The sequence below is a fragment of the Sciurus vulgaris genome (assembly GCF_902686455.1).
Source record: "Sciurus vulgaris genome assembly, chromosome: 4".
Classification (NCBI taxonomy): Eukaryota; Metazoa; Chordata; class Mammalia; order Rodentia; family Sciuridae; genus Sciurus; species Sciurus vulgaris.
The window spans coordinates 57,786,359-57,802,659 of NC_136464.1; the positions used below are offsets into that span (position 1 = coordinate 57,786,359).

The 16,301-nt window shown below is 46.9% G+C and overlaps 1 protein-coding gene across 1 annotated transcript in view; it reads right to left on the reverse strand.

Moving 5' to 3' along the window:
* The window catches only part of HKDC1 (hexokinase domain containing 1), a 49,364-nt gene that overhangs the window by 9,012 nt on the left and 24,051 nt on the right, over positions 1 to 16,301 (reverse strand). Inside the window, 12 exon segments of the mRNA XM_079135769.1 lie at positions 801 to 956; positions 3,157 to 3,340; positions 5,116 to 5,215; positions 5,342 to 5,437; positions 7,511 to 7,795; positions 7,797 to 7,817; positions 7,819 to 7,868; positions 10,160 to 10,464; positions 11,567 to 11,777; positions 11,780 to 11,799; positions 12,821 to 12,890; positions 12,893 to 12,975. Of these exon segments, the coding sequence (XP_078991895.1) occupies positions 801 to 956; positions 3,157 to 3,340; positions 5,116 to 5,215; positions 5,342 to 5,437; positions 7,511 to 7,795; positions 7,797 to 7,817; positions 7,819 to 7,868; positions 10,160 to 10,464; positions 11,567 to 11,777; positions 11,780 to 11,799; positions 12,821 to 12,890; positions 12,893 to 12,975 (1,581 nt within the window).

Below are 16,301 nucleotides of genomic sequence, written 5' to 3' on the forward strand. Positions count from 1 at the left end.
CTTTGTACATTTTAAAGCTGTTCAAAACAAAAAGTAAAATAAAAACCAGAACCATAAATGAACATTTCCATGAACTGAATAAAGTAACATATGGGCGATACACATAATATGACTACAATTCTAAAAACATGTTTATATGTATGCAAGAACTTAAAAGGAAATATAAAAATCAAGATAACTATATTTGGGTTTTTGTTTTTATTTTTTGTTATTGTTGTTGTTGGTACCAGGGATTGACCCCAGAGGTGCTTAACCACTGAGCCACATCCCCAGCCCTTTTTTATATTTTACCTAGAGACAGGGTCTCACTGAGTTGCTTAAGGCCTTGCTAAATTGCTGAGGCTGATTCTGAACTTGCAGTCCTCCTGACTCAGCCTCCAGAGCAGATGGGATTATAGGCATGCCCCACTGTGCCCAGCAAAATATCTCTATTTGGCAGTGAGCATATGGGTGATTTTGTTTTGCCAGACTCTTCTTTCATATTATGGACAGATCATCATTTCAGGAATAAAGGAAGATTACTTTGGGACCTTAATCTAACTCCTATGAAGGACTTAGTCATTTGTGCTAAGAACTCTGAGGCCCACTCAAGCCATCTGCTGCCTCTCAGCAGCACTCAGGGGACGTGGGGCTGTGACCTAATGTGGCTGGGGAGAGGGAGCAGCCAGGTGTCAGCCCATGCCCAGACAGGGCCTTCCTGATTTGATTTTCAATTCTAATTCTGCCCAACCCTGGCCTGATAACATCACATTCCATTCAGAACGTTTCACACCTAGCAGGTAAACTCGATCACGCATCACCTTTCAATCTGCGACAGGAACTTGGTTTCAAAGATGCCCCTGGTCCGGAGTCGCTCTGAAATCTGCCCTCGGAAGAGGAGACCCTGTTTGGTCAGGTCAATCAGGATCTGCCGCACAATCTCCCCCAGGTACATCCCACTGGTCATTTTCTCATATCTGTTTGGGGAACAGGGACAAGGTTGGGGAGGAGAGGAAAATCAGTGATGGCAAGTGGCTTCTGAAGTGGACCCTGGGCCAGGTGTGGAAGGCATGCCATTGACCTCACAGCCGCTGGTTCAGGGCGGGCTTGGGGCAGAGGTGGCCTGGCGAGGCTGTCTCCAGAGGCATTGCAGAAAACAGCCTGGGGCAATAAAGCCAGGCTTCAGGGCCACGTGGACCAGGGGGCCACCCCAGCTCTCCCACATCCCGCTGCACGATGTGAGCAAGCAGTGTGAGCTGTCATCTGTCCATCGGGACCCACAAAACTGGTAGAAGGCAAGCATCTGGTGCACGGGAGGCACTGAGCAAAAAAATTTGATCTGCTAGAGGGTCTCCTTGGCTTTGTATGAAGAAGACATTTATTCCACTAGAATCCTGAGATTCTACCTGCACATACATTGAAACTACCTGCACTCAAAAAATGTCAGTTCCTCTCTCCTCGCCCACCAGGCTGTGAACCCCATGGGGGCAAACAGCAAGGGGAAAGGGGGCTTGGAAAGTAGCAAGGCACCTAGAAGACACTCTGCCCAGGTAGGTGAACCATGGTTCCATGGTATCCATGACAACCGTGCAGAGCTAGACTTCCATTGGCTGTGGAGGTAAATAGAAATTCGAGTGCATCTGAGACTTACGTGTTCTCTAAACCTGTGGGACTCATTCAGCCTAAGAAACCAACACCAGGACAGAAGACTAATGTTGACCGCAAGGCCAATTCAAGTGTTCTGCCCTTGAACTCTCAGTTCAGAAACATGGGCCCCAGTGGACACAAACAAAAAATTAAGACGTAAGGAATCTGCCCCTCGAGAAGAGCCTTGACATTCAGATGTCCCCACCTGGATTCAGAGATAAGATCCTGCCGAGTGCAATGGCACAGGCCTGTAGGAAGGCTGAGGAGGGAGGATCACAAGTTCAAAGCCAGCCTCAGCAACTTAGCAAGGCCCTAAGCAACTCAGTGAGACCCTGTCTCTAAATAAAAAATAAAAAGGGCTGGGGATGTGGCTCAGTGGGTAAGCACCCCTGGGTTCATTCTCTGGTACCAAAAAAGAAAACAAAGATAAGGTTCCTTCTTTTTGCAGCAATTCCTATTCAGCTAGCCTTACCAAAGCTCACCTGCCTTCCAGGGACAAAGATAATGCCAAGGGCAGGTGAGGGGCTACGGGGCTGAGCCTAGCCTTGCCTGAGCCTTTTCCTACACAATGTTGTAGGAATGGTCACCAAGGTGCCCTGGCCCAGGCATCCCATCACATTCTACCTGCTCAGCCTCTCAATGTACACGTTACCCCTCTCGCGCATCTGTATTTTCCCTTAACTTGTATATTAAGATACTGAGCCTTAACTGTAATGAAGACCCTACGGCCTGCAAAAACAGTTACTACCTGGCTCTCTACAGAAGAGGTTTGCCGCTCCCTGTTCCAGTGCATGGGCCCAGGTCAAAAATCAAGGCCTCATGTGATAGCCCAGTCTACCCCTTTCTCTCCCACTCAAGGAGGCATATCATGGGCTGGGGAGATAGCTCAGTCGGTAGAGTGCTTGCCTCGCAAGCACAAGGCCCTGAGCTCTAATCCCCAGCACCGCAAAAAAAAAAAAAAAAAAAAAAAAAGAAGGCATATCATAATGCAAGTGAAAAATCTAGGCCCAGTTTTTTAAAGCCATTATTTTCAGTATTTTTAGTGTGGTTAGTAATTGGTATATCCCCTGATGTGACATGATGTTGCAGTTGAAAACAAGCCCTCCCCATATACCACAGGGGGCCGCTTTCCCACCCCCAGAACAGAGGTCACCAACCTGGCAGCCGGATCTTAAAAGGCCGAGGATGTTGACCTCTAAACTGAACCTACCAAGCATCCTTCCCAGAGGGCTCATTAAGCCAGCCACCCCTGCTCTGCACCTGGCCCCAGTGAGTAGGCCTCTGCCAGCTCTGCCTTGCTTCCAGAGCCAAGACCTGCCCTTGTGGTACCCTCCAGGAAAGAGAAAAAGAGACCTTTTCCTTCTACCTGTGGGAAACATACTTCTCTTTTACTGCATTGACAGTGATGCAGAGTTCCAGTAATCATACAAAGGTATCATGTCAATGATACAAAAATAGCACCCCTCCCTTAGGTCCTGAAAAGCTTCTCTGTGTGCACCCCGTATAAAGGTACACAGCTGCCCTCTTCACCTCTGTTTGCCAGGATTCAAGGACCCCTCGTCCACCTCCTTGTCATACTGGGTCCGGATGTCGTCTATGCAGCCATTGTCTCCGAATCCTCCCCATTCTGTGTTGATGCACATCTTCCCTTCATCTCCGTCCACCAGCTCGATGTTCCTCATCTCCTCCATGTAGCACATGTTGCTTCCTGTCCCTAGTAGGAATTGTGGAGGGACTTTAGTCCTCTAAGACACCATGAGGTCTTGGGCAGCAGAGTGCAGTGAATAAGAATCAGGATTGGAGTCAGATCCAACCTGCCATGAATCCAGCTCTATACTCAGCTGTGACCCTGGACAAGCGTCTTCTTTTTCAGAGGCTGAGTTTTCATCCGTAAAAAGGAAATAATGCCTGCCTTATGGATTTTTTATTTAAAAAAAATGAGGTGACATTGGTGAGTTTTCTCCACATGGTAAATGTTCAGGTCCCTGCCAGCCTCACCATCTTGATCAACATCACAGAGCTTCCGAGGAGTTAGAATTAGCAACCAGAGCCAGAAGGGACCAGGAGAAACCAGCTAGTCTTGAATAAGTGTTATGGTTTGGATGTGAGGTGTCCCCCAAAAGCTCATGTGTGAGACAATGCAAGAAGGTCTGGAGGAGAAATGATCAGGCTATGAGAGCCTTAATCTGATCAGTGGGTTAATCACCTGATGGGATTAATTGAGTGGTAACTGAAGGCAAGTGGGGTGTGACTGGAGGAGGTGGGCATTGGGGACATGGCTTTGCGGTATATGTTTTGCATCTGGCAAGTGGAGTCTCTTTGTCTCTGTTCCCTGATCATCACGTGAGCCACTTAGCTCTGCCACACTCCACCATGATGTTCTGCCTCACTTCAAGCCCGGAAGAATGGAGCTGGCTATCAATGGATTGAGACCTCTGAAACTGTGAGCCCTCAACTAAACCTTTCCTCCTCTAAAATTGTTCTTGTTGGGTCCTTTAGTCACAGGAGAGAAAAAGCTGGCTAGAACAATAAGCAAGCATGTGGCATCTGTGAGCCACCATTTTCTCCCTTGCCTGTGACCTGGCCTCAGAACTACTGTCAACACAGTAGTACGGGCAACTATTATATTCAAACAGGCCTCGCCTTACGGCCCCCTAGATCTAGCTCGTCCCTCCTGCGGATGAGAAAATTCAACTCAGACAGAACAAGCAACCTGCCCAAGCTCACAGACGAGGTGAGGGTCTGAGTGGGGTGGAGCCTCCACCTGGCATTGAAGCCATCGCAGCAGATCTGCGTCTCCTGTTCCACCTGCTGCTCGTACTCAGGATGACCAGACGACCACTGGAACAACTTCCCCAGGATCTGTCACTCCTCAGTCTGCCTGTCACCTGGAATGACCTTCATCCTCATCTTCACCTACTCAAACCCACCTGTCTCTCAACCGCTTAGAGATAGTCGTCTCTTTTTGGAATCTACGCTTGGCCGTAATCACTGCCAAAATTCTTCCAAAGGTCCCTAAAATGCCTTCAGGCTCCTCCCTTTCCCTCTTCTCAATTTCTTTCCAACTCAACCCCTTCCTACGTACCCTAAGAGCAGGAGGTGCACATTGGGACCAGAATTAGAATCAAGTTTCCTTCACCCCAGGCCTACGTATTTCAATTCTGGCCTCCTTCCTCCCAAGAAAGTCTGCCCTAAAGCCATAATTTGAAAATCCCTTCTTTCTACATCATCTCCTTCCTCAACAAAAAGGTTGACCCTGACTTAGAACCCTTAATGGAAAAAGATACTAAGTAGAGATTTACTAATTAGGCAATCTGGAATCCTAATCTTAATTAATTTCTTCTCTGCCTTGGACAGATCCTCTGCATAAAGAAGAAATAATGGGTTCCCCTACCACCGCCCACAATTCCTTCCGTGTCTTGCTGTGTTGAGAGGACATCTCTTAAGGATCAGATGGGATTAGGCCATGGGTTCTGTCTGACCACTCACCTGCAATCAAGCCAATCTCACAATTAGGATCTTCATAGCCACAGGTCATCATGGTCCCCACTGTGTCATTCACAACCGCAACTATGTCCAGGTCGAACTCCTGCAAAGGAGGAAGTTCTACTGGAAGCAGAATGTGGATGAGTCACAGGGACTGGGCATAGGACGGCAGAGCAGAGGGTCTCAGGGAAGGGCAAGGTCAGGTACAAGACTCAACACCATATCCTACATTTCTCCTCTTGATGGCTTCTCTGAGCATGTCCACCACATCCTCCCCTTCACAGTCAGTGGCCTTGAAGCCTTTGGTCCACCCTATGAGTGTTCCCTAAAAAGAAGGACAGGAAATTCATCTGAGCAATAGTTCACAAGGACCACCGTGAACTTCAACACTGACAATTTGATTGCTAGTCAAGCAGTGCTTTTGATTGGGCTTCCACCTCTGCAGCCCTGACACAGCACGGAAGCGTCACTGAGCACGATGCCCAGACAAGGTCTAGCACTGTGTGGAGTTGCCACCCCAATTCACATTCTTCAAGGGTCAGTCGTGCTCCCTGCCATTACTGAACAGAATCAAGAACAGTCCCACTTCTAATTCACCCTAGGACAGAGTGAGATGGGGTCGAGATGCAGTTACAACATGTTTATCAAAGCATTGTTCCACAGTGAAAAACTAGAGGCATCCTATTATTGCGACAATATCCAGGAGACTGATCATTTTTTGCAGCAATATAAAAAATGTCATGCAGCCACTTAAAATGCAGGCTGTAGGAGAACATTGGATGTTAAAGAACAATGTTTGTTATGCACTGTTACGTAAAAGCCCAGTAAACAAACACAGATAGTGCATTATTCTGCTTTTATTTTTAAAATTATAAATACATGTAAACCTGGAAAAAGATCTGGAACACTATTTTTTAACCACTGAGGCACATCCCCAGCCATTTTTTATATTTCATTTAGAGGCAGGGTCTCGCTTAGTGGCTGAGGCTGGCTTTGAACTTTCGATACTCCTGCCTTAGCCTCCCGAGCCACTGGGATTATAGGCATGCGCCACCACACTCAGCAGGAACACTATATATGCCAAGAAAGTTGATGGTGGTTGTATCTGGGAATGAAGCTATGTATGAGTGCCTTTTAGTCTCTCCTTATTTGTTTATATTTTCAAACTTTTCAAAAATTAACATGTACAATTTTTTACAATATTGATTAAAAAAAAGTATTTTAAATATTAAGAAAAAGCCCAAGGTTATCCTGTTAGCCTGAAGCAGATGTCAATCTAGCCCTAGCTCTGTAGCATAGAAAGCCAGGAGAGGGGATAGCTGGCAGGGCTGGGTGTCTCAGCCAGGGGAGTTCTTGGGAAGAAGAGGTGGCCAGCAAACCTGCCGGCAGTGGCCCACCCTTGTGGCTCGATGCCACCTCACCCTAAAGCCCTCAGTCAGCAAGCCCCAGTCTCCCTCCTTCTCTCCACAGTCCTTGAGAAACCAGGCACCTTGCTCTTTTCCTGGTGGACATATGTAGACAAATCAGAGAGGACAACCCAACTGAAAAACTTCTTCCTTGTAAACTGCAATCACACAAAATAACATTTATTTTTGAATCTTTTTTCTCCCCAGTCATGGGGTGCCTTTGTTTCCAGCTGCCCCTTTGCTTAACATGTCAGAACGCAAGAAGAAAGAGGCCCTGGGAGCCCGGTGCCTGGGCCAGAAGCACATTTGTGTCCTGGAACCATCAACCCTTCAGGACCGTGGACAGCTGCATACAGCTCCCCATCTCTCGCCTCCCACAGTGTATTGATTTTTAAGGGCAACAGTGACATAGGGAGGCAATCATCTTTTAAGAAACTAAAAGTTACTGATAAGAATACATTCCCTTTAACACCCCCTCCCCGCAACCTGAGAGGTCACCTCTATTATTAGTCCAGTAGGAATCCTTCCAGATCCTTTTCTCTATGCCTATGTATTTTTAAATAAATAATCATACTGTGTATAAGCTACCGCTATTTGTTTTCTTGTTCAACAATGCACCTTCTAGACCCTTTATAGATCACCTGACAGAGCATCTGCTACAATCCTTTGCTGAACAAAATATTCCTCAAATACAATTGCAACAGAAATTTTGGAATCCATAAAACACACCTTTAAATGAGGTCTATTTTTATCCTCATTTTTAAATGAGGAAATCAAAATACAGAGAGGTTAAATAAATTGCCCAAAGTCACACAGCTAATAAATGGCAAGTCTTAGATTTGAACTAAAAAGAAAAATTTTTAATGGTTAAATTATGCCTCCATGTGTTTCTAGATGCTCTGAACTTCTGACCCCTAAATAAAGCAAACAGTGACTGGGAGGAAACTTGAGGTGCCCCCCAAAGACGGAGAGCACCCCCCGGGGTCTCTCACCTTGTCGATGCTCATCTGCCTGCAGGGAAAGGAGAAGGTGAAGCCAAAGGCAGCCGCGCTCCGCTTGAGGCCCATGTAGTCCAGGAAGTCGGCGATGCACTGCACGATGTGGTCAAACAGCTGCGGGGAGAGAGCAGCATCCATGCCAGCTGGGCACCCAGCAGGGTGGGAGCCCAGCGCCCATGGGGCACAAAACTCCCTCCTATACTCACCTCCTCTCCAGTGCCCGCATAATCTCCAGGGGGATGCAAAGATCTTGTTGTACATTCGCACTGATCTCCGTCCCACTTCGGATCTTCACCAGGAGGAACCCGGAAGTTAGTCCCCCCCAAATCCAGGGCCAGGAACTTTCCTTTCTCTGTGGTGGAGAAGGTCTCAGTGGGGACTTGTGTCAGGGCACTGGGAGGAGGAGGAGATGCCCAAGCCAGCAGACCTGGAACCCTGCCTTCCTGGGCTCCCAGAGAGGAGCTGAGGCCCGGGCAGGGCTGCTTGCACCTGTCTGAGGCTGGACTACAAAGGTCCAGGTGCCACCTGCACTATCATGGGTGAGGGTTGCCAGCCCCCAAAAGTTGCCCTGGACCTAAGGAAAGGACCTAGTGGTTCTGAAAAAAATGGCTTTTCATATAAGCAAGGGTGGCCAGGCCCTCTCTTCCCACATCTGGCAGAGTAAGGAGGTTGGGCCTCTGAGGGTCTTTATATGCTGCTAAGCACCACCATACACGGCCCTGTTAGGAAGCCCCAAGGCACTGCATTCTAGGTACAGAGCATCCGCTCAAGGACATGCAAGAGGCCTCCGAGGGCCAATCGGGCCCAGGTTACCCATACTGCAAGGGACTTCCGGAGTGGGTTTCCATCCTGCCTGTGCAGTCTAGAGGAATCAGCACGGCATGGAATGATCTTCTCGCTCCCTCTCCTCCCCTGGTCCCCCTCGCCACAGCCTGACTAATAAACACCATGTCAAGTCCTTCCTCCTTGGTACCCTGGGGACCCACGGGCGGTGGCCTCTGGCTGCTCTGCCGCTGCAGCCTCTGCCTCCTGAAGAGCCTCCTTCCTGCGCTCAGCCTCACCCTCTTGGTTTTAACCACTCTGGTCTTTGGCTGTTCCTTGCCTTTGCCAAAGACGTCACTCGCAGCCATCTCTCTGACCCCTTCTCCAGCTCTAGTTTTCTTCCTCACCCCTGTCATCACCCCATATCATGTGACCTGTACTTGTTCACTGCCCGACAGGCTGCAAGTCCCCCTGCGACGGCAGGGACTTTATTTCATGCTCTATCACCGTGCCTGGAACAGAGCCTGGGGGCAGTAGGAGCTTAATAGAGCTTGGAGGAGTGAAGGCAGAGGATGAAAGAGATGAAGAATGCTGTTAAATAATTAAGTGATTTCTTTATATTCCTTGATTTTTTTTTTTTTTTAAGTTGGGGAGTTTTTGTTTTGTTTTGTTTGTTTGTTGTTTTGTTTTTTTTCTGGAGGGAGATTGTTTGTTTTGTTTTGGTACCAGTTTGTTTGGGTGCTGGGGATTGAACCAGGGCTCTTCCCACTGAGCCACATCCCCAGCCCTTTTTATTTGGCACAAGTTCTCACTAATTGTAGAGGCTTAGCCTCGAACTTGTGACCCTCCCACCTAGCCTTCTGAGTCACTGGAATGTCCAACTGTGCACCACCACACCCAGGTGGATTTTGGGCTTTGGTGTGTGTTTGTGCGTGTGTGTGTTTCTCAAGTAAACGCTAAGGATTTGGGTTTCATAAAAGATCTCTGTTGTTCAGAGATCCAAAACGTGACCTTTGCAGATCGTTAAACCTGAGTCTTGGTTTGGGCACTCATAAAACGGGAACCATTCCCTGTTTGGGTAACATACAAAGTGGTTGTGGAGATGAAATGAAAGTAAAGTTTCAAATGCAAATTATAAGATGTGAATCATCTCACAAAGGTCATTATTTCCATAAGTGGTCCATGAGATTCAAAGAGGTGAAATACCTTGTCTAAAGAACTTACGTACTCTTCAGTGGCTCTCTCCACTGAGCCAGAGAAGCAGGAGCAAAATCCAGAGTTGAAAAAGTTCAGGGTAGAAACCAGTGAGAGGAGGGAGAAAGCACTCCAAGCGCCAGAAGAGAACAGGGCAGGAAGACCAGCCCACGCCTGCCCAGTTATCCAGACGGAAGCTCAGGGACAGGAATCTGGGTCTTCTTCTGCTCCTGTCTTCACCTACACACACACACACACACACACACACACACACACACACACTCACACTCACACACACCCTTGGGTTAACCAAGGCACACAGTTCAGAAGGAGAACCTCCCTATCTTCTCCTTTCATTATAGACATGAATCCAAGGATCTAAAAACAAATACCTCCCTGGATTCAGGGAAGGTTTTTTTGGCGGGGGACATGTCAAGGATTAAACTCAGGGGCACTTAACCACTGAGCCACATCCCCAGCCCTTTTCTGTGCTTTATATTTAGAGACAGGGTCTCACTAGTTGCTGAGCACCTCGCTAAGTTGCTGAGGCTGGCTTTGAACTCACGATTCTCCTGCCTCAGCCTCTCGCGCGGCTGGGATTACAGGTGTGCGCCACCACAGCCGGCTCAGGGAGTTTTGATGGGAGGGTCTGAATGGCCCTTCAGAGCAGAGGGCTTGCAGACCCACCTGTGCCGTCGGGCATTCCATAGACATAGGTGGGCAGCATCTTGACAGTGGCCAGCGCCTGCGTCTTCTTCTTCAGCCCATACTCCAGCTCAGCCCGCATCCTGCCCTGCACGCCCACGAGCTGCTCTCGGGTCAGCCGGAACAAAGCCAACACCTCATCAATCTGTTTCCTCTGGGCCTGCACACGGGAAGCCACTGCCGTCACCATGGCAGCCCCCTTGGTGCTGCCACTCTCTGACAGGAGGAAGCGGACGTCACAGTTTGGGACCAGTCTCCTCACCACCTTGTGCAGGCGTTTTGGGTACCTGGAGGTAGGGATGATGCAAAATATTAGCAGTCATAAAGGACCAGGTCTGACCAACGGGAACAGACCCAGGTACAGTGGTGGACTGCATCCCGGAGAGCCCTGCTGGGCCAGGGCTCACCCCTTTACTTGCTGGATGTTGTGGTCAGGGGTGACAGGGGCAGTGGAAGGGCACTTGGAGGCTCAAGGAAGCACTTATTTGATCAGCTATATTTCAGCAGTGGGGGCATGTCCATGCATAATGTATTAGCTGGACATCTTCTCTAAAGAAGGATTTTCTTGCTTAGCCCTTTCTAGGGTGTACCACCTCCATTAGTCAAAAGGGGATTCTGCTCTCCATCTTTCAGGGAAATTCTCATTTCCCTGTGTCTTCCTACCAGGATCCTTTGGGTGAACTTGGCAACTTCTGCCATCCCTGTTTTTTCCCATCGTTAACTAGGTGTATCTTATTTTCCCTTACCATCTAGTATGTTTCAATAAATAATGGACAGATGGATGAATAGCTGAATGGATGGATGGATGGATGGATGGATGGATGGATGGATGGATGGATGGACAGATGGATGGATGGATGGATGGATGGATGGATGGATGGATGGAAGGATGAAAGGATAAATGGATGGATGGGTGGATGGATGGATAGATGGATGGACAGACAGATAGATGGATGGACAGATGGATGGATGGATGGATGGATGGATGGATGGATGGATGGATGGATGGATGGATGGATGGATGGAAGGATGAAAGGATAAATGGATGGATGGGTGGATGGATGGATAGATGGATGGACAGACAGATAGATGGATGGATGAATGGATGTATGGATACATGAGTGGATAAATACAAGATGGGTAGATAGCCTTCCAAATTAGGCAATTGATTTTAGCAGACTATTTCTTCAAGAGTGAGTCCCAAAAGCAACCCAGCCATTTAGGTAAAAGTAGGCTTTGGATTCATCCACCCTTTCCTTTTTGATCTTAGAAGTATAAAGGGGTGGTCAGTTCCATCTGCCCAGATAAACAGCAGTGTTCGGTAAGAACTGGAACCTAGCTCCAGGAGAAACATGCTGGAAGGGTTGTAGGTGGGCAGGCGGTACTCACTGAGGGTGTATCTTGTAGAGTGTGCCATCCATGCCCACTGTGGTCCTGAGTCTCGCCAGCTTCTTGTTCTCCCGGAGGCGTGTAAGGATGGCTGCCAGTGCTGCTGCACAGAGGTTGGCGGAACGGAAGGAGACAATGGTGCAGACATGCTGGACAGCAATGCAGTCAGCCTCAGAGGGCTCCAGGCCCAGATCCACCAGGATCTCTCTGTATTACCAAGGCCTTCTTTATACCTGGCCAGGGGACAGGAATGAGAGGACCACACTTGCCCATGCCACAGGCATCCTTGGGGAGCCAGCTTCCCACTTCTCAGGGTTATGAAAATAACAGACTGGTTCATGGCGATAGAGTAATACAATATCAACATTGATAACAGCAGTTACTTCTTATTCAATACTCACTCCATGCCAGGTTCTTGTCTAAGGATTTTATATGTATTAACACATTTAATCTTCACAAAATTCTAAGGAAAAATACTGTCATGCCAAATTGTACAGATGAAAGAGGTGAATCATAACAAGGGTGACTTGTCCCTTTTTGCACAGTTATAAGTGCTATAGCCAAGATTTGAACTCGGTAATTAGATCATAGCCCATACTTTTAACCACCCTGTGCTATAAGCCATCCCCAGAAACTCTGTCCCTGCCCAAATCTGTTCAGTCACAGACTCTGGGCACCAGTGCCAGTCTGCTGAATCCAAACTGGTTCCAAAGCCCATGGCAATGCCAGGGATTCTCAGCCTGAGGAATAGGACCCTGAGTTGACTGGGGCCAGCCACCTTCACCAGCAAGCATTCCATTGCAGGAATATGATGTTGAGACTCAAATCACCAAATCCAAAGGCAGCTCTGCTGGGAGCAGATGGGAAGGCTTTTGCCACAGCAAGAGTTCTTAACTTAGGTCCCATGGCTTTCCAGGGCTCAAGGATGCCCTGATACTGTAAGCAAATTGTGCACAAACATGCATTTTGGAATAAAGCATCCAGAATTGAATCAAACTCAAAAAGGTCAGAAGTCATCACTTAAGGGAGAAAGAAGGCAGCAAAACATGGGGAGAGTCCCTGATTGATGAACTAACAAGAATATGGCATCTGAACCACAGCAGAAATTGCTAGGCTGCCTGAAGCTATGCCCAGCCTGAAGCCCCCCTAGTGAAGAAGGAGATCTGGTCCCCACTATTGTCCCACCATCAAACACACCATACCTTGGCCACCCACCTCCCACAGAGCCAAGGCAGGAGGGACACAATTACTTACTTCTCCATGGCAGCCACGTGCTGTGTTTCGATCTTGCCTTTAGTGAGAAGAGCAGAGGATCTCACACCACAAACAGGAGGCCAGCCTTAGCCATCTTCAGCAAGATAAGCCTGACAAGCTCCCCCAGGTACAAGCCACTGATCATCTTCTCAAACCTGCAGTTCGATAAACACATGAGTGGAAGCCACACCTTTGGTTATACAGCATCATTTCCCAAAGCCAGGAGCGTGGCTCAAGGTCAAGAGCATGTGCAGGATAAGAGCCCTGTGGATCAGGAGGTCTCAGTCCAGTCCAGGCGCAGTGTGCCCTTGGCAGAGGAGCACTATCCTGTCTCGTCATCAATAATAGGAAAGGGTTAAGCAGGAGAAGAAGAAAGATTCCTCGTTCACAAAGGGCTGAACCCTAAGAATCTTTATTTCAAATCACCCCTGGCTGTGGGGGTGCCAGACTTACTTTGGGCATAAGGAAACTCAAAATCACAGGTTTCAGGGACTTTCCTCAGTTCACATAACCATTGCATGACAAATGAATTTCAAGAGAGAAAGATGCTGCTGTAATTTGGATCTGGAGTGTTCCCCCAAAGGCCCATGTGTGATAAGCTTGGGGTGCTGCTATTGGGAAGTCGGTGGGGATGTTTTAAGAGATGGGGACCTTGTGGAGGCCGTCCAGTCACTGGGGAGTGCCCTTGGAGGGGATGTTGGGATTTCGTCCCTTCCTCTTCCTCTCTCTTTCTCACAACCCAGCCAGGAGGTGAATTGTCTCCTCTGCCATGATGAGCTGCCCCACCCAGGCCTAAAAGCAGGGGGGCCAACCATGGGGACTGGAATCTCCTGAACGGTAAGCCAAAATTAAACTTCCTCCTCGAAAGTAAATTACCTCAGGTATTCGTTACAGTGATGGAAAGCTACCCCAGTGCCGTCTATGAGACAGGCTAATGGAGTCCAGAGAGGATCTACCCTAATGTGAATGCAATATCTCGATGGCTACCTACACCTCCGAGTCTGCACTCTAGACAGTTGCTAATATTTTCCCAGGTGAATTACTAAATATGTTTCGTTTTCAAACAGGATATGACACAAATTCAAGGACAATCTGTTTCATAATCTACCTTATATATTTCACTTTTAAAAAAATCTTAGAACATTGAAGAAACAGAAGACATCGAATAAAATTCAGGTTAGGGTTTAAGAGAATGGAATTTATCTTAAAATGAAATGGAAATGAATGAAAATGACAAAAGTCAAAAGAATGAGCTTCGCTTCCTTGGGATATGCCTGCTCAGGGTCCCGAGGGAAGCTGGGGTATGCTGGGTGCAGGTATAGCCAAGACAGGAATGTACTGTGTGGGTTTACATTTCTGGTGTCTGAATGATTTCTAGGACATGCCTAAACATTCATTCATCAAGGTGTCTTGCAAAATGGTCGATTCCAGGGTCAGGGCTGGGAAAGTGTGAGACAAACCTGGGACATATTATCTACACCAAAAAATGAGTTATTGAAAGAGCTATGGAAACATGTCAAGAGGACACAGGAGCCAGCTTGAAAGGGCTTCCTTTGGCCAATTCTCAAAACAAAACAAAACAAAACAAGAAAACACTTTGAGCATCAAAATAAACAATGATAGGAGAAAACTGACACTCATTTAAAAAATAAAAGGAATCCACAAATCCATACTAGTATAAATAAATGGAGGAGATAGGAAAGCTCTTCCTCACAGTAGAATAACAACTAATAAGCATAGAAGGAATGATGGGTTTAGAATTTCATCCATGGATATGAAAGCAGGAAGCTAAAGCTTGAGGACAATCTCTCCACCAGACGTGTGCTCATGGCACAGTCATGAGAGTACCCTTTCAGTGAAGAACCCTGCAGATATCCCTCATCCAAGTAACTGGAGTTAGCATAAGCATGGGACAGACACCCAAGCCTCTTGACACGGCACACGGGGAAGGACCCACCACGTACAGGATACACCTGCCAAAAAATGCATCTGAATCTAATCATGAGGGAACATCATAAAAATCCGGAGTCTTTGATTTTTGCAAAATCATTAGCCTCTGTTCTTCGAAGTCACAAAAAACAAAGAGATACTAAGGAAGTGCCCTAAGATACTAAGGAATATACTGAGGAAGTACACCAGGTTAAAGGAGGCTAAGGAGAACGTCACTGCAAAGGTAACCTGAAATTCTGGATGAGAGATCAAGCCATGGCATTTCTTTCCTTTCTTATAAAATACATGGGTGACGAGGATGTGGGGGAAAAGGCACACTCATACATTGCTGGTGGGACTGCAAATTAGTGCAACCACTCTGGAAAACAGTATGGAGATTCCTTAAAAACTTGGAATGGAACCACCATTTGACCCAGCTATCCCACTCCTTGGTTTATACCCAGAGGACTTAAAATCAGCATACTACAGTGACGCAGCCACATCAATGTTCATAGCAGCTCAATTCACGACAGCTAAACTATAGAACCAACCAGGATGCCCTTCAATAAATGAATGGATCAATAAACTGTGGCATATATACACAATGGAATATTACTCAGCCTTAAAGGAGAATAAAATTATGGCATTTGCAGGTAAGTGGATGGAGTTGGAGAATATCATGCAATCCCCCAAAACCAAAGGCCAAATGTTTTCTCTGATATGTGGATGCTGATCCATAATGGGGTTGGGGGATGAAGAGAGGTACTTTGGATTGGGCAGAGGGGAGTGAGGGCAGGGGAGTGAGAAAGATAATGGAATGAGATTGACATCATTAACCTAGGTACTTGTATGATCATACAAATGGTGTGACTACATCATATACAACCAGAGAAATGAATAGTTGTGCTCCATTCGTGTATAATGAATTGAAATGCATCCTGCTGTCACGTATAACTAATTAGAACAAATAAAAATTAAAATTAAAAAAAGACATTGATGAATAGACAAGTGAAAGGAAGTCTAGTAGAGCGGAAGGAGAATGGAAGAGGGGAGGGAGCATGGGAGGGAAAAGGGGGAAGACCATGAACTGAAATGAATTTCGTTGCATGTGTGAGTTTGTTGGGATGAACCCAACTGCTGTGTATAACTATGAAACTCTAGGAGAAAAAAAAGACATTGGGTGGGACCAGCCACAGTGGTGTACACCTGTAACCCCAGCTACTTGGGAGGCAGAGGCCAGGAGGATCACACATTTAAGACCAGCCCAAGCAACTTACCAAGATACTATGTTAAAATAAAAAGTAAAATGAGTGGGGATAACAAAATCAATTAATTTTAAAAAGAATTTTAAAGTGGGGATGTAGCTCAGTGGCAGAGTGCTAGCTTTCCTAGACCCTGAGTTCAATCACTAGTACAAAAAAATACATACATACATACACACACACACACACACACACACACACACACACACACATATAGCAACAGGCATATTTTTAATAAAGTCTAAATTCAATATTAGAACTGATTAGATGCTAATTTTTTAATTTGGTGA